This window comes from Pyrus communis, chromosome 9 (genome assembly GCF_041283825.1).
Source record: "Pyrus communis isolate YQ-2024b chromosome 9, ASM4128382v1, whole genome shotgun sequence".
NCBI classification, from domain to species: domain Eukaryota; kingdom Viridiplantae; phylum Streptophyta; class Magnoliopsida; order Rosales; family Rosaceae; genus Pyrus; species Pyrus communis.
Window position 1 is genome coordinate 8,984,847 of NC_142573.1, and position 25,804 is coordinate 9,010,650.

The 25,804-nt window shown below is 35.4% G+C and overlaps 2 protein-coding genes across 2 annotated transcripts; one reads left to right on the forward strand and one right to left on the reverse strand.

Moving 5' to 3' along the window:
* The first annotated feature begins 2,558 nt into the window (after window positions 1-2,558).
* On the forward strand, window positions 2,559-6,931 carry LOC137739489 (putative receptor-like protein kinase At2g42960). Its single transcript, XM_068479076.2, has 8 exons — window positions 2,559-3,375; window positions 3,894-4,643; window positions 4,753-4,857; window positions 5,047-5,169; window positions 5,300-5,470; window positions 5,558-5,687; window positions 5,846-6,055; window positions 6,349-6,931. The coding sequence occupies exons 2-8, from the start codon at window positions 3,979-3,981 to the stop codon at window positions 6,478-6,480; spliced, it is 1,536 nt and encodes a 511-aa protein (XP_068335177.2). The 5' UTR covers window positions 2,559-3,375; window positions 3,894-3,978; the 3' UTR covers window positions 6,481-6,931.
* Window positions 6,932-12,075: 5,144 nt separating this feature from the next.
* On the reverse strand, window positions 12,076-14,793 carry LOC137740253 (WRKY transcription factor 28). The gene is made up of 3 exons (XM_068480101.2): window positions 14,109-14,793; window positions 13,523-13,663; window positions 12,076-12,852 (listed from the first exon to the last, which is right to left on the reverse strand). Exons 1-3 carry the CDS (start codon window positions 14,648-14,650, stop codon window positions 12,423-12,425), a joined length of 1,113 nt encoding a protein of 370 aa, XP_068336202.2. The 5' UTR covers window positions 14,651-14,793; the 3' UTR covers window positions 12,076-12,422.
* Window positions 14,794-25,804: the final 11,011 nt, after the last annotated feature.

Here is a 25,804-nt window from a genome sequence, read left to right on the forward strand (position 1 = left end):
GAACAATGCATCAGATCTGTTGCACACCAGTGTGAGCCCCATAATTAGGGTAATTTACAGTTACCATAATATATATATATATATATATATATATATATATATATATCATGTAAAAATCCTAAAAATAAAAACAAAATGAAAATGGAAATGAAAGTTCTACACATCACGTGCCATGCACGTGCATGCGTAGCTCCAAAAAGCAGGATGCAGTGCAGTTGATAAAATCATACCAAGTTGGTCTTAAAACCACATGATTTAGAACAGTGGGAAGCATGGGATTGGTCATTCAAGTCAATCCTTGGGCTCACATGGTCATATCACCTAATGTGGGCCCCATGAGATGAACCCTAATTCGTCACGTCTTTTGTTTTTTAATTTTTATTTTAGGGCAAGCCCAAATGGGTTAATTTGAAGTTTTGGGTAGCATAAAAAGGAATGGAGAAAATGAAAAGTTAGGAAGCATAAAAAGGAATGGAGAAAATGAAAAGTTAGGAAGATGTGTTTTTAGACTATATTTAAAATACATAATGTGATGTTAATAGTTGATTTTTTTTTCAATGACTTAAGAAGGAGTCTGATTATCAATCTGTACATCATATAATTTATAAATTATATTTCAAGTAATAATTTTCATAGTATCACTAAAATAAATTTATCTGACACACACTTTAATCGAAAGTGATACTTCAAATCAAAGACTGTTCCTTTTCCCAACTGGGGGCTTTACAAAAAGCCCCCCAAATCCCAATCTATGATGATAATCAAGAGCCACATTTGTTATTATGTAAAGCCCCCCAAATCCTAATCTATGATGATAATCAAGAGCCACATTTGTTATTATAATCCATAATTTCTTCGGTTTAAAGTTTACAGTGTTAGGTTTTGTCAACCTGTATTGACAAATTTAACCTTCAGAACCGTTGCAATATATGTTTTTTAAATTTTATTGGCCTAGTCAAACCTCATAAGTATGCATGAATAAACAAAGGATAGATAAGTGTTAGTATAAGAGAATCCGTTAGGTTTTGTAAATCTATGTGAGCTTAAAATTATTTGTAATCCAAGTTATAGACTAGTATATATTTATACATTTTGCTATCAATACAATTACAATTCTATATGGTATCATAGCATTTAATATGACATACTATAAGCATCGTCAAAATACCTTGTAATAAGTGATTAAGCAACAATAAGTAAACTTCCAGAAGTCTTGGCATGAGTGACAAAAGAGAAGAATTATATTTGTATTTAGGAGAAATATTTGTATTTTTGGCTACCTTAATAAAATAGAAGTGATTCGCACACACCTCTCTTTATTTTTATTTACGATCATTGAATTGAATAAAATTACTCTTTTAAAAGATAAATTTTTAGATGGTGCTATCCACGCACTCATTTTTACTTTTCACACACTCTCTCAATTTTCGGCCGTTGACTTAGATGTATCGAAGAGGTTCAACAACAAAAAATTAACAAAAGTGCATAGAAGGTAAAAATGAGTGTGAACCGTTCTATTTTTTTTTCACCATGGCATGTAAAAAATTTCTTTGGATTGGATAGGCATGAAAATCATGGCTAAGGAAAATTTGCCACACAAAACACTTTGATTATTGACATTTAAATTCCATAATTTTATCCAATCATTTACATGCATGATTTAAATTAGAGCATGAGGGATGAACTTTCTGAAACATCAATCCACAAAAGCAAAGTTATCTATGGTTAATTCATAATGTTTTAACAGTGAACCTAGACAAATGGTTGGGGATTATTTACCAAAAAGAAGACAAATTGTTCAAGGTGTTTCTAAATTGTAAACCTAATTAATTGATTAAAAAAGAGATCAAAACTCAAGAAAACAGCTACCTAGTACAGAGAACTCGATCATATGGTCCTGCATTTGGTGTGTTATTTGTTTCCTTCAAGAGAAAATGCAAGACTGTTTTTGTTTTTCAATGGGAAAGGAATATAAATTATCGACTTGTGTATTGACAAAGTTATCAAAGCTGTGAGTGCCTTATTAATAAAAACAAATTTATGTTTGAGTCTGGACGTAAAGTTTATGACTTTATGGACCTCCACCTCTAATTTATTTGTCAGTTTCTAAGTATGTAATCACAGGCCACTGCCCTCTCATTTTCCCTGAAATATTTGGCAGAGGTTTCGGTCCCGGTTCGACGCACATTGACATAACAATGATATATTTGTGAGGAAGTTTAACGAAAAGTATTCAGTACTGTTTATTTTAACGAAAAATTATATTTTTATATTAAAAAGTTAATCATGATACTATTCACTTTATCCTTTATTTTGTTCTTTTCGTTAAAACTCAAAGTTTTCAAGTTTTTTTTATCAGTTTTCATATATTTGTAATGGAAAAATGTTAGAGAAAAATTTAATTATCAAACGTCACATCATGTGATTTACAAAATATAATTTAAAAAGATAATCTCTCTATCATCACCTTTTATAGTAATATCAATGCTAAGTTGTGACATAGTATTGATAGATTACTGGACCATTATAAAAGCGTTTTTATAAATAACGTATCGTTTGTAGAAGAATTACACAAGGTTTGATTTCAAGCAGGATTTTTTTAAGACACAAGGACAGTCTGGTAAGTAAACTAAACGTCAGGGGCAAGCTAGATTTGCAGTTCCCTCCTGTTGATGGTGTTTGGGTTGACTCTCTCTCATCTCTCTCTACATGTTTGCCACTTTACTTTTGTAGCTTACTCAAATATTTTTTTCTTAACCAGCTATTAATTCCCCGTCTCTGTTCACCTTATTTTTGCTTTCCCTTTACTGTTTCTCTCTCTCTCTCTCTCTCTGGGGTTTCCTCCATTGCAAACCAAGCTTCCTTTCCAGCTTGCTGAGGCCCCTCTCCTTCACACAGACATAAACACCCACCAACCATTTTGCCCACCTTTTCTTTTTTTACCCTCTAAAATCCCACCCCATTTCACACACACAAATTCCCTCCTTCCCTCTCTCTCACCACCCCCCCCCCCCCCCCCCCCACCCCCACATTTTCCCTTCAAAGATTAGATTTTTGTCTGTCCTTCCCTCTCCTCCTCCTCTCTTTTCTTCCCCCTTTTTTTTCTCAAACTTCTATGGTTTTCTGAATTCTTTTGGCCCACTTGAAAGCCACATCCCTCCTCTATCTCTACTTGCAAACTAATCCTCCGGAAATCCTTTGCCTTTTTGGACTTCTGGGTTTTGGTGGGTTTTTGGTGTTATTTTTCAGGTCTGCAATGGCCTCTCTATGCCCATTGGGTCGCTCTTGGTTAAAAAGGTAGCTCCTTCTCTGCTCCTCTGGCTGCTCAGGGAAGAAGATCAAGGGGGTTAGCTTAGATCGCGGCAAAGTGCAGAGGTAAGTGCTTCTCTCTTGGAATCACTTTTTTTTAGATAGAATCACTCACATTTCTCTTTATTGGTCTCTTGCTTGGATTATAAGTGATTCTGTATGAGATTTTGATTCGCTTTTGTGATAGATTTGGAATTTAATTTGTACGTCAAATGTTAGTTTGCTTCATTTGTTAAGAAAGTATTGCTTAAATATTACTGTGGTTTTTATCTTGGGGTATTATAAATGCGAGTCTAATCAAGGTGCTAAGTAATTTTTTTTTTATTTTTTTGTTGGAAAATAATCAAGCAGTTATTGTATCAGATTCCCCCTTTTTGCGTTACTTTGGTTGTTCTTTAATATGATCAATATTTGAAGACTAAGCTAAGAATTTAACGTCGTAAAATTGATTTGATAGGATTTTCGAGTACTTTTTATTGTGGAATTGGAGTGTTACGTAGGATTACGATGAAATAAGAAATCTTCAATAGCTGCGTGATCATTTTCTTGCGATTTGAGTTACATGACTTGTTTCTCATGTCCAGGTTGGTATGTCTTGATTTTTTTCTGGGCACTGAAAGTCAGAACACCAAGCCAGATTTGATATATAGCATCCAGAGGAGGATAAGAATGTCATCTGGAAGTTCTTTGAATGTGGAATTATCGAAGAAGATAGGATTTTTGGGTTTGAAACTATGGGTTGTGATCTGTGTATGTGTTGGTGCATTTATTGTTTCGATCCTATGTTTCTTATCTATATGGGTTTCATTTCGGAGGAAGTCTCGACGATCAGTGGACAAGTTCCCAGTCACCCAAATACCAAATGTCTCTAAAGATATCAACATTGATAAGATGGGGGCTCAGGGTACCCATGATCACCCTGATAATTTATTTCTTTCAGAACATGATAAAGCAAGTGATAAGAAATCAGAGAAGATGTTAGTTCATTTAGGCACGAGCAAATCGAGTGATCCTGATAACATGAGTCAGTGCAGCTCAATTTATCATCATGAGAGGGCACTTAGTTCGCAGTCAGGGGAAGAAGGAAGCTCTGGGACTGGACGAAAGCAGTCGTCATTATCCTATGGACGACCTATTACAGCCTCTCCTTTGATTGGCTTGCCTGAAGGTTCTCATCTTGGATGGGGCCACTGGTTTACTCTTAGAGATCTGCAATTTGCTACAAATCGTTTTTCTGCAGAAAATGTGCTTGGCGAGGGTGGATATGGGGTTGTTTACAAGGCCAGGCTGATCAATGGAACTGAGGTGGCAGTGAAAAAGCTCTTAAATAACTTGTAAGGATTTAAACTCAAGTGCACAATCTTGTTATCATGAAGCTTTTCGGAAACACAGATTTTTTTCTTCTTCTGCTTCTCATAGATGCTTTTTTTATCTGGTGCGTAGGGGGCAGGCAGAGAAAGAATTTAGGGTTGAAGTGGAGGCCATTGGTAATGTTCGGCATAAGAATCTTGTGCGGCTCTTGGGTTACTGCATAGAAGGTGTTCACAGGTATTATTTTGATTTGAAATTGTTTATATTAGTGCTGATGACTTAACCTTGTCTAGTAACATAATATTTCACATTAGTATGGGTTCTGTCTAATTCATCCCCTATCTTTTTCGGCCTATGATATAGCTTGCCATTTGTGTTTTCGGTTCAGTTTCTGTTGTTCTTGATAAGTTGCAATCTATTGCATAGGATGCTGGTGTATGAATATGTGAACAATGGAAACCTAGAACAATGGCTACATGGGGCCATGCGCCATCATGGAACCCTTACTTGGGAGGCTCGCATGAAGGTGATTCTTGGTACTGCTAAAGCGTAAGTTTTCATCTTTCAACTAAAATATGTTTCTTATTTAACTTTTGTATTGTTAATCTTATAATTCCACTTGAGATTTAGCTAATAGTGCGACTCTATTTCGAAAACTGATTTACGTACTGAATTGCAGGCTTTCTTATCTACACGAAGCTATAGAACCAAAAGTTGTCCACAGAGATATTAAATCCAGCAACATTTTGATTGATGACGAGTTCAATGCCAAGGTTTCTGATTTTGGATTGGCCAAACTCTTGGGTTCAGGAGAAAGTCACATCACGACTAGAGTCATGGGGACTTTTGGGTATGTAAATTTATATGCTTTTTAACTCATGATAATTTATCTACAACTTATCTTCTAATCGGAGCAAAAAACCGATCTATTATGCAGTTATGTGGCACCAGAATATGCTAATACTGGCTTGTTAAATGAGAAGAGCGACATCTACAGCTTTGGCGTCCTCCTGCTTGAGGCAGTTACAGGAAGGGATCCTGTGGACTATGGCCGCCCTGCTAATGAGGTTCACAATTTTCAGAAATATTGTTTACTGTTTTTGAGAGTGTTTCCTTCAATACTCTTCCTTCGTTCCCACCCTCAGGAGGCAGCGTCCTTACCGGTTATGAAAGCTTTACTGTTATGTGCAGAATTTTAAGAAGAATTTCTAAATACTTGTGGCAGGTCAATCTAGTTGAGTGGCTCAAATTGATGGTAGGTGCAAAAAGAGCAGAGGAAGTTGTGGATCCAAACCTTGAAGTTAAACCCAGTACGCGTGCTTTAAAACGCGCCCTTTTGGTTGCACTTCGGTGTGTAGATCATGATTCAGAGAACAGACCAAAAATGAGCCAGGTTGTGCGTATGCTCGAAGCTGATGAACACCCATTTCGTGAGGTGCGAATCCTCATCTTACCTGGAAATAATCTTTTAGATGTTTTATTATGTTCTATGGTTTTTCGTTAGACTGTTTATCTAAACATGGAGTTTGTGCAATCTCATTTATGAATTTGTGTTTAGACTAACAAAACACTTTTCCTAGATTACTTCATTCTAGCCATACGTATATTGCGGAGAACTGATTAGCATGTGGTGATGGTGGTGATGAAGTTATAAGTTCATATTTGTTCCCATGTTCATAAAAACTGGGGGGTGTTACGAATCTTATTTTGCAAACTTGTACAATTCAGGATCGAAGGAACAGAAAGAGTCGTACAACCAGCACGGATATGGAATCTGTGAAGGAAAGTTCTGCCTCAGCTGACATAGAAAAGAAGGCAGGGGATCTGGAGAGCCAAATATCCGGGACAAGTCATGAATAGGACTGACAAACGCGTGAGCTTGGTGAACAATACTCCTTCCTCACCTCCCAGAGTAGCTTTCAGTAACCCGTCGACAGTACACAATCTCAGTTTCTTTCCAACAAAATTTCTAAAAAAAAAATCTAAGAGAGGATTCGGATTGGAGATAGCGCATTTTGATCCTTAACCATTCAATCCCGGTCCTTGAAGAACGAAAGAGGTGCTCCCAACTCCATAATTTGGGAATTTTCTGAGAGAGAGAGAGAGAGAGAGAGAGAGAGAGGGAGACCGGAGACTCTTGTTGTACATATGTTGCTTGGGGACCAGTGGGGTTTCTTCTTCAGATGGTGAAATGACTCCTCCTATTGTTTTTATTTATTTTTTCATTATTTTTGTTTTTTAAGTTATCATTTTTCTGTCAGAAAAACAAAGCATTGGATTAATGTTGATGAAGATTCTCCTTTCCCCCTTATGCAGTTATGTTGTCTTCCTCTTTGTTACATTTAAATGATGGTCAGTTATAAACTATAATGCATTGTCTCATAAAGTATGTTAAGCAACCAGGAGCAACGCTTTAACAGAAATCTTCTTTTAGGGGTAGAAAGAACAAAAAATTAACAAATAACTCTGATTGGCTCCTTGCAGTTAACGAGTTATCTCTTTTTACTTGTAAACAATTTCACAACTTATGCATAAGTAACTTGGGGAATGATAAACATACTGTTTTTAACTTCTCATACACTTTTGTTTAATCATGTATATTGTTTTTGTTTGATTTATTCAATTTGATGACTAAAAACAAAAAGAGGTGTGTGAGAATCTAAAAATAATGTGTGAAAATTACCTCTCAAGTAGAATAGTTTATACACACGTGAAACTACCTATAACGATGAATGAGTCCTTTGCGTATACCGAGCCACGTATCTACCTCTTCAAAGTAGCTTCTACTCTAGCTTCTCAAAATCACAATGTACTCACACACACACAAGAATGGTCCAAAGAAATCAACAAGGTGGTCCAACCCAAGTTACTTGCATTACACAACTCTTTCTCAACCAGAAAGTTTAGTTCAAATGTAGCGGCTAATAAGAAGGAACACAAGGAAGATGCATTGATTTTTCAATGTTTTTTTCTTTTTTGGAAACTTGATAATGTTTTTTTTTTTTATTTATTTATTTGGAAACTTGATTTTTCAATGTTTGGGTTGGCAGTTTGGTCAAATGAGCCATCAATACATTGAAGGGTGGAATGCAAAATGCAGTGCATTAATCGGTCAGCTTCTGCAGCCTGACAAACAAGCACTTCTGCTGTGGGCCTGTAAATTTAGTCAGTGTTTTCTATGTTTCCACATCAGGAGGATGCTTGTGGGATTCTTTTTATGAGAATTCTGAATATTCTTCAATTATATTCATTTATCGTAAATTATGCAGTTATAAATTATTATAAATTTTTTAATTTAAAATTGAATATAAATAATAGCTGATAAAAATTGACAACACGATATATGATGATCGGATGTGATTAGAGAATCCCGGGAATCTCACAAAGAGGATCCAGCGAGGATCCTCACTCATTTCCAAAGAACTCTGAAACAAAGAGAGACTTATGAATCATGGTCATAGATCATCGAATGGGTAAACCTGATCAAAAATTCTTTGGTGTTTATGAAAATTCGATGCTCCAAAGTATTTTAACTGTTAAATCTTAAATTTTGTATATTTAAATAGATATCTAACAATTAAAATTAGAAAAATGGCTTTAAAATTTTGAATTTTAACGATAAAGACAAAATAAAAGATAAAATGAATAAATAGTACCATGATTAATTTTTTAGTATAAAAATAAAAAAATTTCGTTAAACTGAATAATACCGAAATTTTTTCGTTAAAATTTTCATTAAATATTTGGAATACATTGATACAGCAACAAAGTCCCCTTAAAGCCTGCTACATTTGAATTCTGAGTGTGCTGTCGAGTTTTTGACTTTTTGGTCCAACGGTCAGCATTTGGATATTTTTCCAGTATGTGGTTGGATAAACGTGGACGGCAGCAAATCATTTTTTGTTTTGGTCGGGTATTGCACATCATTCCAAGTCTAGGCGAATTGAGCTCATGAAAATAATGTGGGTGAACAAAGATAAGAGGAAAAGAACAACGAGGAAGAGTGGTGAAAGAAAGACGGTATGATAGATGTGAAAAAATATGTAACCATATGTAGTTTTTACACTAAGGTCATTTTCAATGGAGATGATTAAAGGTCCAAAAGCTGAAAAATAACTTGATTTGCCTAAAAACTCATCTCCAACCGGTGATGATGCTATAATTCTATGGAGCTCACCAGAGTCCAGACTATTATTTAGCCAAAGGGGTATCAAGCTGGTCAAATGTAGCTCCACTCTTAGCCATTTTTCGGAACTCAGTTTCTCAGTTGGAATAATTAATTCAAATTCAAATTCGACAACTAGATTTGAAAACATTCAACGGTAGGTTAACTAAATTAACCAATAAATTTAAAATATCAACTTAAACCTAATAAATTATTGTGGGGGCTATATTTAGCCATTTGGGTTGTAGATTGTATATAAGTATGACCTATCATTGTTTATTTAAAAATAAATTTTTTGGGGGCCTATAATTCTAGATAGGGTTATGTTTAACTCTTATGGTTGGAGATGACCTAAGGGGATGGGGGAATGAGCTAAGCCTTACAATGGGCTTACCATAATAATGTGGTTCAACTTCATATTAGGTGAGAATCGAACTTAAAATCTCTCATTTACAAATGAAAATTAATACCATTGGATCGTAATATTAAGTGATAATCCATTTACTATCTTAAGCCTACATGATGTAACTTTTAAAAACATCTCCAAAGGAGAAGTCAAAATGTCCACACAAACTATAACAGTGTCAATAATAAAAGACTACACTAATATTCTCCAACCGAAATGTCAATTCCTATGTGGCGCTAACATGGATTGGCAGCAAAGAGGTTGCTGTCAAATTTGACAGCAGCTTCAAATATTTTTTTATTAATTTTTTTTTATGGGAAACGCTGAAACTGAAGGCAAACGAAGAAGCCAGAAAGACCGAAGCTGGAATTTTGGAAAACCACAGAGAGAACAGAGATTAGAAAAGTAGAAAGCCAAATGCAGAAGCCAGATGTAAGAAAGACTCCTTCTTCTTCAGCTTCTCTCCGCCGTACACCGCACTGCTCTCAGAGGTTGCGTTTGATTGTATCAGTGTCAGGTTCGAATTGGGTGTGAGGGACTTGCGGGAGGGAAGCCTTTCTTGGTGAGGTTGCATTTGATTTTATTAGCGTCGGGTTCTAATTGGGTGTGAGGGACTTGCGGGAGGGAAGCTTGCAGAGCTTCCATGGCTGAAGGTGTGAAGTGAAGAAATCCGGGGGTTTTGAAAGATGTCAAAATGGGTAAGAAAATAATTGTTTAATAAAATAAAAGAAAAAAAATAGTGTAATAAAATAATATTTAATTTGACATACCGGGTGGAGAACAAAATTTTGAAAGATGTTAAAATACCATATAGGCCGTCAAATTCAATTTTATGTTTAAAATTTGACATCTCATTTAGAGATGCTCTAAAACAATCAACGGGCCAACAAAATGGGGTTGGATTTATATCCAGTGCCCTATCCATTCTAATACATGGGCTACATTGGTTCGGGCCGCCATCCAATTGCATCATTTAATTTTCTCTCAGATTCAACCAGTCACACCAATATATAAATCAAAGGCCGAATACCACAAACAACATGGATTCTTCTACCTTTGTGCATTTATCATTCAAATTACAAAATTTTACACATCAATCCAAACTTACTGCATTGTGATAATTTTTAAAGGAAAGCTAATAAAAAAGACTTGAAAACTTTGAGTTTTAACGATAAGGACAAAATAAAGGGTAAAGTGAATAGTACTAGAGTAATGTTATTTATACCATGTTTTTGTACCACATTTTCATATCACCTTAGATGACATTTGATATGGACAACCACATCATTTGAATTAATCAGATTTTTAAATTTAGTTCATTATTTAAAAAACTAATAATTATTAATTAAGAAAAACTAGTTAATTAAATGATAATTGTGGTATACAAGGAGTCTTTCTTCTTCATTTCTTTGGCTTTTGCAAACTTTTAAAATGATGTGGCTGTCCACATCAGATACCAGTGGTATAGAAATGTGGTACAAAAATATGGTATGAATAACATTAATCATAGTACCAGGATTGACATTTCAGTATAAAAATATAGATTTTCATTAAAGTAAACAATATCGAAAACTTTTCGTTAAAATTCTCTAATTAATTTTCAATTCACATAACAAGCCCCTCATAGAATATCATGCATTCACCTTCTTCACCCAACATTCCACCCATTTCTTGCCAATTGTAGGTGTTAGAGGTCTCAACAATTGGCCACGATGTTTTTGTTTTATTACTTTTATTCTGCTTGTAAATTCACCTTTGAAAGCCTTTGGGCGTTACATATTATTTGATCACTCCACGACGACAAGGGAAGTTTGTGTGTTGGTATCTGGTAATATCAAGTGGTATGGTAGTTTCGTGTTACGCATACACTGAAATTATATAATGTTATGTACAAGCATTAACACTTAGCTGCTAACTTTATACCCCATACTATACGGATTATAAGTTCAGTAAATTTCCAATACCGCATCGATCCATTTGTCACGTAATTTGTCTCCGCACATACACTTAAAATTATTAAATACATCCACTATCTACTGATTTGTAGTTGCTTTAAAACAAATTTTATTATTTATACAGTAAATTGTCTCCACTAGTAAGAAGACAATGCAACTACATTTTTTATACAACAATATATTTACATTAAGGGATGAGGGAATAAGATAGTATCAAACTCATCATTCACAAGATTTGAACATAGAGAAATACTACTAGAAAATGCAACTACACTTAACTTGTCTATTTATTCAAGGATGTTCTCAATTTAGAAGAACCTAAACAGGCATAAATTCTAAAAAGAAAACAAAGGAAAAGGTTTAGTTCTCCTGCAACTTAGTATGGTCTAGTGGTATTCCTCTTCATTTGTAAGTAGAAAATCATAAGTTGTCATTTAGTACTACGGTCTACTAATATTTTTTTTTTTCCATAAAAGTTTTAGGTTCAAACCACATAAATGGCGAGTTTAATACCAATTTATTTTCCTATCTCTTAGTGTAAATATATCGTTGTATAAAAAATAAAAAAAGTTTGACTCCTAGGCGAGTTCAATACCAATTATTATGGTTTGCTCTAATTCACATATATTTAGAAGCCTTTTCTTAATCAAATTAAAATATGCATATATATGTAAGCTATTTGAACGCTAACACGCACAGAAAACCTTAATCCTCCTATAAATGTAGGTCTAACCATAGCTCTCCAATCAAGTTAATCAACCCCATTTCTTACAGTTAAGCCCTCGTTTTCCAATGGCAGCTATATATACATATTTGCATACATGCATATATGCACTGCAGTTAAGCCCATCTCCTCACGTACAGTTAGCCCTCTAGAGTAGCTAGACAGGTTGCCATTCCTTCAAAGAAGCACCTTCATTCACTAACAATTTGAGAAGCTTTATAGTAGATTAACTTTAAGACCACAGGAACAATACATATGCACTGCAGTACTCAGAATTATATATACTAGTACTCACTGAATGCAATTCCTTGAAAGCCATACTGTTTCTCAGCCCATCTAAGAAATCTAAGTACAAAAGTTTATGAGAAAAAGAGACAGATCAGGGCCACAGAAACCGTGCATACAAGAAAGTATTGCAATAATGAGATAGCTAGACCAAAAGATAAAATGTCGTACTACTTGCAGTGATATATATACGTACAGTACTGGAAATATCATAGTTTTGGTGCATATAGTTGCCCGCCAATCGACTCGAAAAGTACTCACAAATATTCATGGCTCTTGCTTGTGACTAAATGAGGGAACTAAATCTTGCAACAAACCATGGTCAGAAGCAGGTAGCTGTTGCTGCTGCTGATTATGATGATGATGATGAGGACTCATGAGGGTTGAGTATAACGTTGAACTTGGTGGATGATCATGTTGATGACTTTGCAATTGCAACTGGTTGTCCATTGGGAGAAATTGAGCTAAGAATTCATGTGAAAATTTTGCTGATCCGCTCAAAGATGCCGATGCCAAAAGTGAATTAGGTGACAGCATTCCGACAGCAGCGTTGAGATTGAGATTTCCACGGAGTGTTGCCGGACACTGGTGGTTGTGCTGACCTTCATATGTTGTGATCACGATTGATGAATCTTGAAATGATCTCTCAACACGCTTCTTTACGATGCACTTCTGTGTGGTGCATCTGTAATAACTTCTGAAAATTTAAGCAAATAATAATTAGGACTTGTGCTAGAGTTCACTATATGTATCGATTATATACACTTCTCATGTTATATAATATGATTTTGTAAGAAAGAAATGAAAAAGGAAATATGTATGCAAAGAACATATGCAAGTGGAGCGAAAATTAACCGCTAGATCAATAGCTAGCTATTAAAACAGATATTTACATGATTATTAGGGTTTAATTTGAAGGCTAACATAATAAGCATATAGCGTAAGATATACTAAATCAATTATAAAGAGTTCGAACTTCATAATTAGATGCACCCACTAATACTTCAATTTAGTAATATTTCTTTCTACTAAATCAGAGGTCTCAAATTTTGACTACTATGAGTGACGAATTTGATACTTAATTATAGCTCAACCCAAATCCCTATCTCAGAGTCGTTATACAAAAAAAACTTCATAATCTAAGTGCAAATTATTTAACTATATACTAATGGCCAGTAACAAATACGAATTGCATATAACAAACATTTCATCATCAAATAACGGCTATTGACTGGCCAAAAAGAAAATAACGGCTGTTGAAAAATTCGAGATTAGTTTACTAAATAATTATAAGTTGGAGTTTTTATTTCCTGCAGGAATGTACGTTCAGGTACTGGAATTAAATTAAGAAATCGGTATATATTAACCTAGGATAAGGGCTGTTCTTGACTGCCTTCTGTCCGTACTTCCTCCATCTGTATCCATCTTCAAGGTGATCCACTTCACTCTTAGTCAGAAACGCAAACCGTGGTTCCCTCTTCCGTTTCTCTTTCTTTTTTGCTTTGTTCCTGAATCATACAGTTTCAGAAACTTCAGTCAACATTTAGCACTACCTAATAAAAGAAATAAAAGAACAAATAAACCAAACCCTGCCAGTTTCCAACAATGATCTGAGAAAATTAGATATATAGATTTTCTTGAAACTTGTTTGTACCCAAAAGTGACATATATTGTATACATGTATAGTGTGTGATTAGGGTTCTAGATACAGATCCCATTTTTGCTTTTAGGGCTCAGGGTTAATCAGGAAAGTAATGAAAGCGAATAATTAAATAAATATCTCTTCAATTAAAGACACAAGGGAGAAAAATGCACTAAAAAGTTTTGGCTTTGAAAGTCTACCTTCAGACAAAATACAGTCAAGCTAGGGAACCCCATTTATCCATATCTACCTTAAAGCTTCTAATTAACCTTTACCATGAATCTTGCAACAAGGGACCAAACAAAACCTACCCTTTCTTTGACTTGTCTTCATCATCTCCATCAGACCCTAATTTCGGCTGTTTATCTTTCTTGCTCTTATGATCTGAATCTTCATCTAAAACTTGATGATCAACAGCAACAGCAACAGCACCAGCACCAGCAGCTTCATTAGGGGAAGAAGATATTGAGGAATAATTTGGTGTGGAAGGGTTTTCAGTAGTACTATTAGTCCCCACTGAGTGATCTCCTACACCTGCTGCCGCAGCCTGCTGCTTGTTTGAGTTGTTGTCATGATCTAACAGCGGAGAAATGACTTCCGATGAGGAACACGACATGTCGAAGGCTTTCGAGAGGGTGTTGTAGTCCAATGATCCGTGTAGGCAGTCGGTAAAGCTCATGAACGAATTAGGATGATCAGATCCAAACCCATTTAGGGTTTGTGGGTCATGCGAGGGATTTTGGTATAAGGAGGAAGTACCATAGTTGAAGAATGGACAGCTTGACTTCTTGATCTCATGGTGGTTGTAGTCGAAAGGGTCATACTGGTAAGGGTTTTTCTTCTCATTTGACATGGTAGAAGAAGATGAAGGAGATGAAGAAGAAGAAACTTTCAGAGATGTAAGAGAGATGGGGATGAGATTCTTGCTTTGTTCTTTTCACAGGAAATGAACCTTAGGTTTGATTTTTTTCTTTGCCTTCTTATTAATAGGAGGGAGAGAGGGAGAGAGAGTGAGAGAGAGAAGAGTTGATCTCTGATGGGATGCTAGCTAGCTAGCTACTTTTGGCTACTTGCACACTTGGCAGTTTCAATTGCTAATAAGCTTTGATAAAAAATAAAAAAAAATATTGCTAATAAGCAATAGGTTTTTTTCTTCATTTTCTTATATATTTCCTTCCAATTAAATATTATCAAAATATCATTTTTTGTGTGTGAAATATGAAAAAAGTATATCAGATAAAAGAGGTATGAAGAAGAGTAGTGGAAGAGTGAAAAAAAAAAAATTAAAATGAAAACTACTTTAAATAATTTTTTTTCATTTTTTGTTTTTAGCTTCATTCTATGTTGTGTGTTTTTCTACACTATTCTACGTCTCTCGTCATCCTCCATCTACTCTTCTTCATCCCTATTTTTCTATTTATATTTTCCTTCTATCAATAATCCAAAAGGTAAAAAATAAAAAAACTGAAAAGCGAAATGTTTATAACATAAACCCAAAGCACTCCAAAACACTCACTATCCATTAACGTGAGTATTCGCCCCAAGTCTTAGGAATGTGAACATGTCGCGCGATGCTCGGTCATAAATTAGAACGCAACAGCCTTTATCACGTGACATTTTTATGACCTTCCGATTTGAATGGTAACTTTCATTGTATGTGTATTATCTGGAGTTAGGTCTGGGACCACATAGCGGGGTGGGGTGTGGTGTGGTGGTCAAGATGTCCAAGCTTACACGTGTTAGGGATTGGGCACCGTCATTTGACCTTATGTGGCACGTGGGAGCGACATTCTGTTCCTTTCCCACGCCTATGTCTTGCTGATTGGCCCCTCACGTCATCTCGGTTGCGGAAACCCCCGAATTTTGTGGTTGCCCTTTTTCCTGTTTCCTGAAAATCGGTCAAACCCATCCCCATCAAGATTAAAAGGTTGGTCAAATACCAACTTCATATGATAATTATATATATTGACAAACAAATTGGTTTGTTTTTATCTCAAAATTATTAATCTATATATGCAATAGTGATTGTATGAATCTCGCATTGTGTTTCTAAAGGGTTTAGGCCTTTTTTAGTGAAAATGTTTTTGGATTTTTTGAAAAAAGTAAATGAATCATGAAAAAATTACTTGAAATGCTTTTTGAAAGAAACATACAGCTAGTACTTCTTCCGAAAAGCATATCAAGTGCTTTTGAAATCCAAAAATATTTTTTCTGAAAATGCTTCCAGTCATTTAATAGTATTTCCAAATGACTCCAGAAGTAAAAAAGTACTTATCTCAATTTCAGGCCTTAAACTCATTTGTATGAATAAGCAAAGATGGATTATTTACTTAGTATTATAATTAAGTGATATTTATCTTCACTTATAAGAAGTGTTAAATTGAAATTTTGTAAAGAACGATTTCGATACCAATGTTCAAAATATCGTTGTATACAAAATATACTTGTTCAATAGCATATATGAGGACATATTAAGTACTAGGTTTTTTTTAAAGAAAATAAAACGGACCACACACACACACACATATTGAAAGGATATTCCCGAGATTTTGCATTCAGTAAAATAATGAACATGGGGTAAAGTGATGTGTAAGAGTCTCGGTTCAAAATTCGTAACTCTTCAATGTAACAAAAACAAATAATGAAGACAATAATTGGAGGCAATCGTCCAATCGAACCCAGCTACTACCTGCTAGATAGATTGAAACATCACGCATATTAGGAGCATTGAAGCATAATTGATTGTGCAATATGCTGCATGCAACTCTTATTATCCATGAAGTTGTATATGATTTCATATATTAATTAGTCCAATGATTTTAAATTGGAAAAAGTTGTTAGTTCTTCAATATTGACAGAAGTTTCCCGCTTGTGTCGGATTTGATTGGTTTAGGTGGGTGCATTATTTTGTAGGCATGCATGACATGCACGAACATACATTATAAACTAATGAGATGAGAGCAATTATCACTTATTAATTTAGTATGACACGATTTACAAGGTCAACGACCCTATTCACAATAAATAATAAAGTAACATTTTTTTTAGACGACATATTTATTAGATTAGGGAGCCGACAGAGTTTAAACCAACGTCGTGATGCAAGGACAACACTCCTATCCATTATTGTGGTAGAGATCCAATTGCAATAATATAACATTTTAGAATGACTAATATACAGTAAAACCTATTTAAAGTAATACTCTGTAATGGAATAACCTCTTTGAAGTCATATAAATTTTGGTTTCAACTTGGGACTAGTAGTGTATTTTTAGAATAAATTCTATAATGTAATAAATTATAATTTTTCCAGTCTCATTTTAAGGAAACACGTATCCACATAGTTATAACTTATAATTTTCAATGAGTACAAAAATATGCAAGAAATAAAATACTTGGTGAAGGGCACCAGCAGCAAACGGATACAAGAAGACACAAAAGCAGAAGGCCCAAAAATAAAAACAACGGATAAAACGTTAATCCCTATCAAATAGAAACAGCCTAACGCCATATGTCTCTGACCAACAACCATCGGAATAGCCGCCGTGAAGGAACCAAATTCAAAATGGATCCGCAAATGCCAAGGCACAGCCAAATCAACCCATAAATGGCAAGAATACCCAAAGAAAAGCAAATCTTAAAAATAATAGTTTGGTACATAGTGTTTTGTGTGTATATAACAAACTAATAAATATTTGTAAGTCCCATATATATTTCCAAAACGACCTTCCACTAATCAAAATGGCTATATTGACCAAAAACATGGCTACAACTATTTGTATAACGAGATGCTACTAGTTAAACAGTGTAAAACCACAATGACCCATCAATAATGAAATCAAATAATATATTCCTAAGACCAACAATCGTTTGGTACATAGTGTTTTGCTCCGAATCTGTACAACAAAATGTCATGACCAATTGATATGACTGATGTAGAAATTAATCTTTGGCATCAAAGAAATCATGATTAGATGGATCCATCAGTTTTGTGTGCAACCGGAAATCATATGTGTATATATCGTACATATAACTCTTTCACTCTATTGAATTTACAGTTGACTTGAAGAATTGGAAGAAGCTATCATTCTGTAATTGATCATAGTTAAGGCTGACTAATTTGAGTTTAGCTAGAAGAAGAGCAGCACCTTAAAACGCATAGATATTTGCTCGAATCGATTTCCAATAGGAAAAAGTGGAGTAATAATTAAGCAGGGATATATATCATATGAAATGTATCATCATATGCTTTGACATGGTTGGAATATTTTTTGTGGTGCGGCTTTTGATAGGGGAAGGCATCACTCAAAAGAGAAATAATTATTAAGCCCAACCATATTGAAGAAGTAGCTTGAGTTTGTTGACAATTTAGTGTTCTTTTGCAAATGGTAAAAGGAGCACGCTATCTGTATCTGACAAGTGACATTGCCATTGGCATGGAGTTTTGGTCAATGAAGAGCAGGTTATTTGTTAGGTCTTGGCAGTAATCCTACACAAAATAGACATAAAGTATATATAGGATGTTGACATGTATTTTCTTTAGAATAAAAAGAGCTCAGATTTGGCTGATCTGGGGGTAAAGTATTCAGCACCGGATCTTGCATTAATCTGATTAGTGTTATATAATCAAAGAATTTTAGTATTGGACTCAAGAAACAAGTAATCATGCATGCATGACATATAGGTTTAAAGAATATGAGCAATTAAATGCTACAAATTAGTATGGGAGGTCTTTTGCCCTAAATTTCTTTTGGGATTATTCAACACTTTGAACATGCCAAACAAATTAGCTGCGCATGTGTTCAGACCCTTGTACTCTTGGTTTAAACTATGCAAATAGCTAATCTAGACTTGGGAAGGATCTCCCCTGCAAATTGAAACTTGGTCACATGATAGAGCGTTGCAAGCAAATATTTTCAGTGACACAAGAAATTTTTTTTTCCCCCTCGATAGACTTGTTCATGGCACATTAAAAATTAGATAGAATTTATCGTGTTTTATTTTCTTAATGTGAATAGCTTCACAATATTGTAATCAAATATATGGAAGATACGAAGAACATATATGATATGCTGTAAATTAGCTAGTGTGTTTGACTGTGGATCATATAAGTGGTAAGCTCACCGTTTTGAAGTTCAAGTTAGGCAAATGAATTTGTCAGTACATATCCTTTTTTTATCAAACTAAATAAAAGATCACTAATCCTAGCTAGGAAAACAAATTCATCCAATGTACTATTAATGTTCAAAACGAAAACAATTTTATTAAATCACTTTTAGTTTCTAAGGTTTTCAGTTAATTTCTGCGTGGGTGTGTGTAACCCTTCAAATTCATGCGGTATGCAAAAACTAGGGTTTTGCAAACTTTATAAGTGAAAGGAGGGTTCTTCCTATAAATTAAGTCAGAAGCATTCTTGACTGCATCCAACCACTAAAGGCGTTTAGATTGTAAGGGAATCTATTCAACCTTAAGCTTTTTCACTAAATAATTTCATTAAAAAAACTCATTTCCCTGTATTGTTCAAGCTAACAGCTGCTCCACCAATGGATTATATATTATTTTGAACAGAGGAAATGAAAAGGGAAAGACGTGGACATTTTCATGTTAACAAGTATTGACCTATGAAATTGGCACTAGTCGAAATCGCCTGTAATAATGTATAGTAATAGACACTATGGTACCCAATGGCGAAGCCATATGGGAGCAAGAAGGTGCAGTTGCATCTTCGGTAATTGGAAATCGACCCTAACAGCGAGAATCTGTCCCTCTGATTCCTCTGGACTTGCACGGAACTGTTCCATTTTCTACTTTTTCTACCCCCACAACACCATGGTCTTCTTTTCTCCCTTCTCATAGATTCTTGTGACTTAGGGTTTATAGTTTAGGATTTAGGGTTTTTAGGGTTTAGGTGACTGTGACCCCCATTTGCCGAGATCTCTCCTAGTCTACAAAAACACCATCAACCACGGTGAGCTTATCAAAACCTACCATCTCCAATTTCCAATTTTTCTCTTTGCTCTCCAAATATTGACATGCCCCAACTCCGATATCCCCACATACCAGGGTAGGCACGTGCTGACCGACACTCGAGGGTGAGAAGCCATTTTAAACATGCATACAAATAAAATATATACAATTAGAACGATTATACCAAAGCAGGAATGTGCTCAAAGCATACAACTAATTAAGAATAATATGAAAGAATTACTAAGAAAATATACGAACATGGAAATGATACCTATACTGAGAAGACTCGAGCATAACTAAGCCGAAACGCTCTGACGTCGGGATCATATGCCTTGATCCTAACTCCTGAGGGGGCGCAAAACCAAAAAAAGTGAGTGGACCATAATTTATAATAATACTAATAGTACAAAAACCAATTTATTTTAGAGCATACTAACCCCCTGTTTTGAAAACATATACATAATACTACATATACGTTTTATGAAAAACCTTAGCATGCCGTGAAAAACATGTGTGAAACATCGTAAATCGTATCCATGTTGTACTTAACTAGGGGTATCATAGTCGCCCGAAAGAAGTACTTGTCCATCACCCAAAGGTAAAGCCGAATAACATGTCCATCACTCGAAGGTGAAGCTGAATAACATGTCCATCACCCGAAGGTGAAGCTGTATAAAATAGCATAAATCCATACCGACACTAGCCGTGGCTAGTGAAGCTGGGGGTATATAATATATCATATCATCATCTGTGTCATATGGCCATAGACATTTATACTCGTGGTCTACGGATGTGCCGTATGATGACCCACTAGGTAAGTATCCAAAAACATATCTCAAAACTCGTATCAAATCCGGAGCTCAATAGGTCGAAGTCATCTCATAAATCGAAGATACATCACAATCATAAAACCATAAAATAAATCATACTTGAAAGCCATATAAAATCATATACTCAAATCCCATAATTCATAACCTTTAGTAAAAATGTAATCTTGATAAATCATGAATATTTCGTAAATCATAATTATTCCGCAAAAGCAAGTGACCGAGAACCGCTCGAACTAGTGAGGATAACTATTCATAACCTTTATTGCCTGAGAACCGCTTGAACTAGCGAGGATAACGTCGCTTCCTGTCAACTCGCCTATACATAATTAGGGACCATTTAGTAAAACTATACTAAAACGTTAGAATTTGGGAAAATGGACGACGGATTTGGATTTGGCATGTCAGAAAACCTTAGGAGGGACCTCGGGTTTTTCCCCTATGCACCACCCACCGCACGTGGCAGCCGGTTGCCCTGACTCACCAGAAAATCGAACAACTGCAAAAATTTCCAAATTTTAGAAGAATAAAGATCTTGATGAGTGGAGCAAGTTTCATACCAGTGACTAAGGCCAATTTGGTCGGAAAAAGCTCCAATTCGTCTCGAACCCGCTTGAAACCCTAAAAATGGTGGGCTTCGATTTGCCGTCACCGGTGCTCTGCTACCCCTAAGGTTGTTTGGGCCTTGTTCTTGGGATCAAGGGGAGTCGAATGGTGGTGGAGATCAACATGGTTGACTTCAGAAAAGGGTGGATCACCTATGAGGGGCACACGACCACCGTCTCAACTCGCCACAACACGGGCCAAATTCCATCATTTCGCGGATGAACAGCGAAGAAGAAGAGTCGTGATGATGGATGCAGGTGATGGGGTGTCCTAATTTGCTGAAGAAATGGCGCAAAACCGTCGAAAAATCATACAAGGAGGCCGGGTCCTAACCGAGTCACGAAGGGGTGTCAAGGCACAGAAAGGGGGTCCGGTTCACTGAGTCTCTCCCTCCTCATTTCCCTTCATTTCTCTCTTTTCTGATTGGTCATTCTCTTCACCTCCTCCTTCTGATTGGTCCGCACCTTCCTTATCTCTCATTTCTTTTCCATCACAGCCACACACGTGGCTTTCCAAATTTTGCTCCAATAATCTGGAGCCTTCCAGAAAATGATCAATTGACCAATTTGTCCTCGATTTTGTTCGTTAATAACTCCTTCGTTATAACTCCAAACTGTGTTCCATTTACGCCCATGCGTTCGTAGGGACGAGTACTATGAGGATACACCAAGAAAACGAATCTTACATGACACGACAAGGCAGTCAACAAAAGTCAACGTATTTGCCTCGAAGGGCATTTTCATAAATTCACGTTTAAAATTATAAAAACTATACTTTTTGGGGACGGGTCGTTACAAATATTGAATCTTTTTGCTCTTCTACTTGTTGGGTTTTGTTGGGGGTTTTTTTTTTCATCTTTTTGGAAAGAAAGGTTAAACAAAAAAAAAAGTTTTTTGTTTGTTTGTTTGTTTGTTTGATGGAGTTGATGGGGAGCTTGCATAGGTATAATTGGATGGGGAAGAGAAATGAGGTGGAGATGGAGTTTGTGTTCAAAGAAAATTGGTTGTGTATGGAGCTACCAATTGAGCCGCTTCTAAGATTGATGAAATTTCCAGCTTCCCAAGTGGAGTAAGGGTATCTCAACGGCTACTGGGTCTATATTTTAGCATTTCATGAAAATTCACATCCTAATTTTACATGCATTCCATCTATTCTTTCAGTTTCAGGTACCATTTTCAGTCTAATGAATTTAGTCTTATGTTGTCTCTCTGCTTTTTTTTTTTTTTTTTTTTTTTTTTTTTTTTTTTTTTTTCATGCTCATATTATTTTGGTTGGGGGTTGTCATTATTTGTGTTTGTGTTTGAGATGTTCTAATTCCAGTATTACCTGATTACGGATTTGTAAACATGTCGTTAGAATGATTATCTTGATATTAAGAATTTGGTTGTCAACATTTTTCCATAACATTTTAATTTTTTAAATTTGGCCCCTTCTTCAGACAATTCTTGACTTTGCCACTGATAGTACCTAATTCTACTCAGGACCTCCACTAAATAACACTGACAAACAACAACAACAATATAAACATTATATAACATACATGAACTTGACTAGTCACAATATCCTAGTTAAGAAAGAACATCCAATATATCCTAGCTGTCAGATATAACTCAACTAGATATATAATGATATCAAATCAAGATCCAAACAATCATTTATGTGAATATTCACAACAACAGTTAAGATTTAGAGAGATATAAAGCACACAAACAGATTTATGCTTGGAAATTTCTTAACTGTACATGTGAAACTAGGGGAACTCCAAAGAGCTCCATTCACTAGCAGAAAATCAAGTTCATACATAGAATTAGGTACACACGCACACACAAACTCAAATCCTAAGCTAGACTACAGTAGCAACTCATACGTACCTCTATGCAACATGAGTTTCTTCAAGAGAATCTAAGGTTGGTCTTCACAATATGGCATATTTAGCTCGAGCTCTTCACTTTTGAAACCAGAGATATGACTGAGACTAAAATGATATGTAGAATGTGATCCAGCAACAAGAGACACCTTTCCTCCATCGAATATGAACAGATTGAGAAGATTTGCAATGAATCCTTACCTAAGGATCTAAATATAAAAGCTACAAGCTCATATTCAACTATGAATGCAAAGGCTGAGATATTCTCTAGCCATTTATGAGATGAATGTAAACACAGCTTCTTAAGAAGGAAGTTTTATGCAGCTAAGGTTTTCAAGAAGCTGTAGGAAAAAAAAGATAATGGGAGCTAAAGGCTAACCCCATATATATCACCAAAAACCTAAATCATCAGCAAATAAAAATCTACATAAATTTATAGAAATTTATGTGAAATGGTTACAAATGGCTAACTCAAAGGTTTGATTCATGCTTCTCCCACTTGTTTGTTGTAGATTTTAGAGAAGAAAGAGGAGACATTCGCCAGAGTAGGGGGCCCACCAAGCGACGTTTTTTATTTTTTTTTTCACTAATCTCTTCTCTTTCACTCTCTTTCTTCATTCAGGAAAGGTGAAGATTGAATCGAGAATAGAAAATGAAGCAGGAACAGACTTGTCCTCTGGCCAAGCTTGCTTCACTTCCTGAGCGAGGCTCGCCACTTCCTGCGACAGCTAGCACAAGGCATTTTGGACAACTTGTTCATTCGCCCATCTCTCTAAATGGGCTTATGCACTCCACTCGTTACCACTAAACGACGAAGCTAGAAGCAGAAAAACAAAGTGAGCACACGTCTACTGTTGATAGGACATGAATAAAAGAGAATATGACGACTAAACTAAATATGAAGCAGTGTCACATGACTATTTAAAGATGTACGTGCCTAGACTTGACTAGACAAACAACACTAGTCAAGAATCGTAAAGATGCAATTTTTATATGCACATGCATGAAACAAACCTGCTTAGAGAAAGAGCTGGAGCATTTGTCATCTTTGTATCTTCATCAACATCCTATTGCTATCCTAATTCTACTATAAGATTGGTGTCATAATAGAATAAATAAGAATTACACTTTTGTTCAAAGAAAGCCAAACCTAAACGAAGTCCTAGACTTAACAACTTGATGTGAATCATCAAGGATAATTAATTGGACAAGTTGTCTAGTCTATCTTTATATATGTATGCTCAAAAGGAGAATTTTTACTAAAATCCACTACTTTTGCAGTATTAAAACTAGGAGAGTTGTTTTAATTTGTTCCACAACTTGACATTATAGTATACTTAGTTGGAGATAGACCATTTTGACTTAGCGTTACTAATATATATTATTAAATGTCATATGATAATTATTTAGTGGCAGCATTCTAGATTAGTTTTCCCTCCCTATATAGAAAGAGGGGAAACTTGGCTTTTTTATCTTTTGAGTCTGCGTGTCCCACAAGTACTCTCGATACGAATTCCCTTCTCCAATCATATAAAATGCAAGCAATTCCTTATTAGGGCTTGATATTTTCTTAAGATTAAAATTGGGTGAAGAATTTCTAAGTCCCAAAGTATTAAGGTCAAGTTATTAAGGAATTGATCACAAAATGTTAGATATGAGATTACAAAAGCCCATAACCACTACAAAGGCGTGTGAAAGGGATTTGCAAAACTATCATACATATCTTTGTGATCGTAGCTAGAGTGCTTTTCTTAATCCATCATATCAACGTTTTATGGTCAATTCCTTACTAGCTTGATCTCAATCCCTTGAAACTTGACAATCTCCCACCCAAAAATAACATAAGGGAACTAGAGATAATTTAGGGTAATTAAGCATTTTTCAAATTCTATATCAACATAAAATGTATACAAAGAGTATTCTATGTGTATAATGTAAGAGTAGTGAAGTGAAGAAAACCAACATCCAAGTGATAGATAAATCTATGGTAGAAATGAATGACACTTGTCAAGAGACTACACAGTTTGTTATAAGGTAGTTAGACAGTTAGTTCTTAGCTTAGTGAGAAAGCTTTGTAACTAGATATAACAGTTTTGTAAACTGTGAAGTAACTACGGAAAAATAACAAAGTCATTTCTTTCTTTCTAAGCCTAACGCTCTCTCTCTAATTTCCTCCTCTTTCTTCTGCGTTCTATATCTTTTCTTCAAGATTTCTGCAGTTCTTACATGGTATCATCGCCATAGGTGAATCCAAAGCTTCCGCATACTATCTGATACATATATTTCTTTCTCTTAATCCTCTGATTTGTTGATTCTGTGAGATTTCTGGGTTCATCAAAATCCCAGTTCTCAAGATACTCAACTCCTACACAGTTGCCCACCAACTGTTCGATAAAAGTTCAAAGTAAAGAACTCTCTTGTTGTTGCAACAATGGTTACCGCAGCTCAATTGAATATTGTGCAATCGCCCATTACAAGACTCATCTCTATTGTGTTGTCTTCTGTTACAGTCAAATTGGATGACTCAAACTATCTTGTATGGAGTTTTCAGATCAATCTTCTACTAGACAGTCATGGAATTCTTGGTTTTGTTGATGGGTCCAAGCAATGTCCACCAAGGTTTCTTGATGAAGCGAATCTTGAAGGGGTTGAAACAAATGCCTATCAGGTTTGGAAAATGCATGATCATGCTCTTATGCAGCTTTTCATAGCTACATTGTCATCTACTGCGATTTCGTGT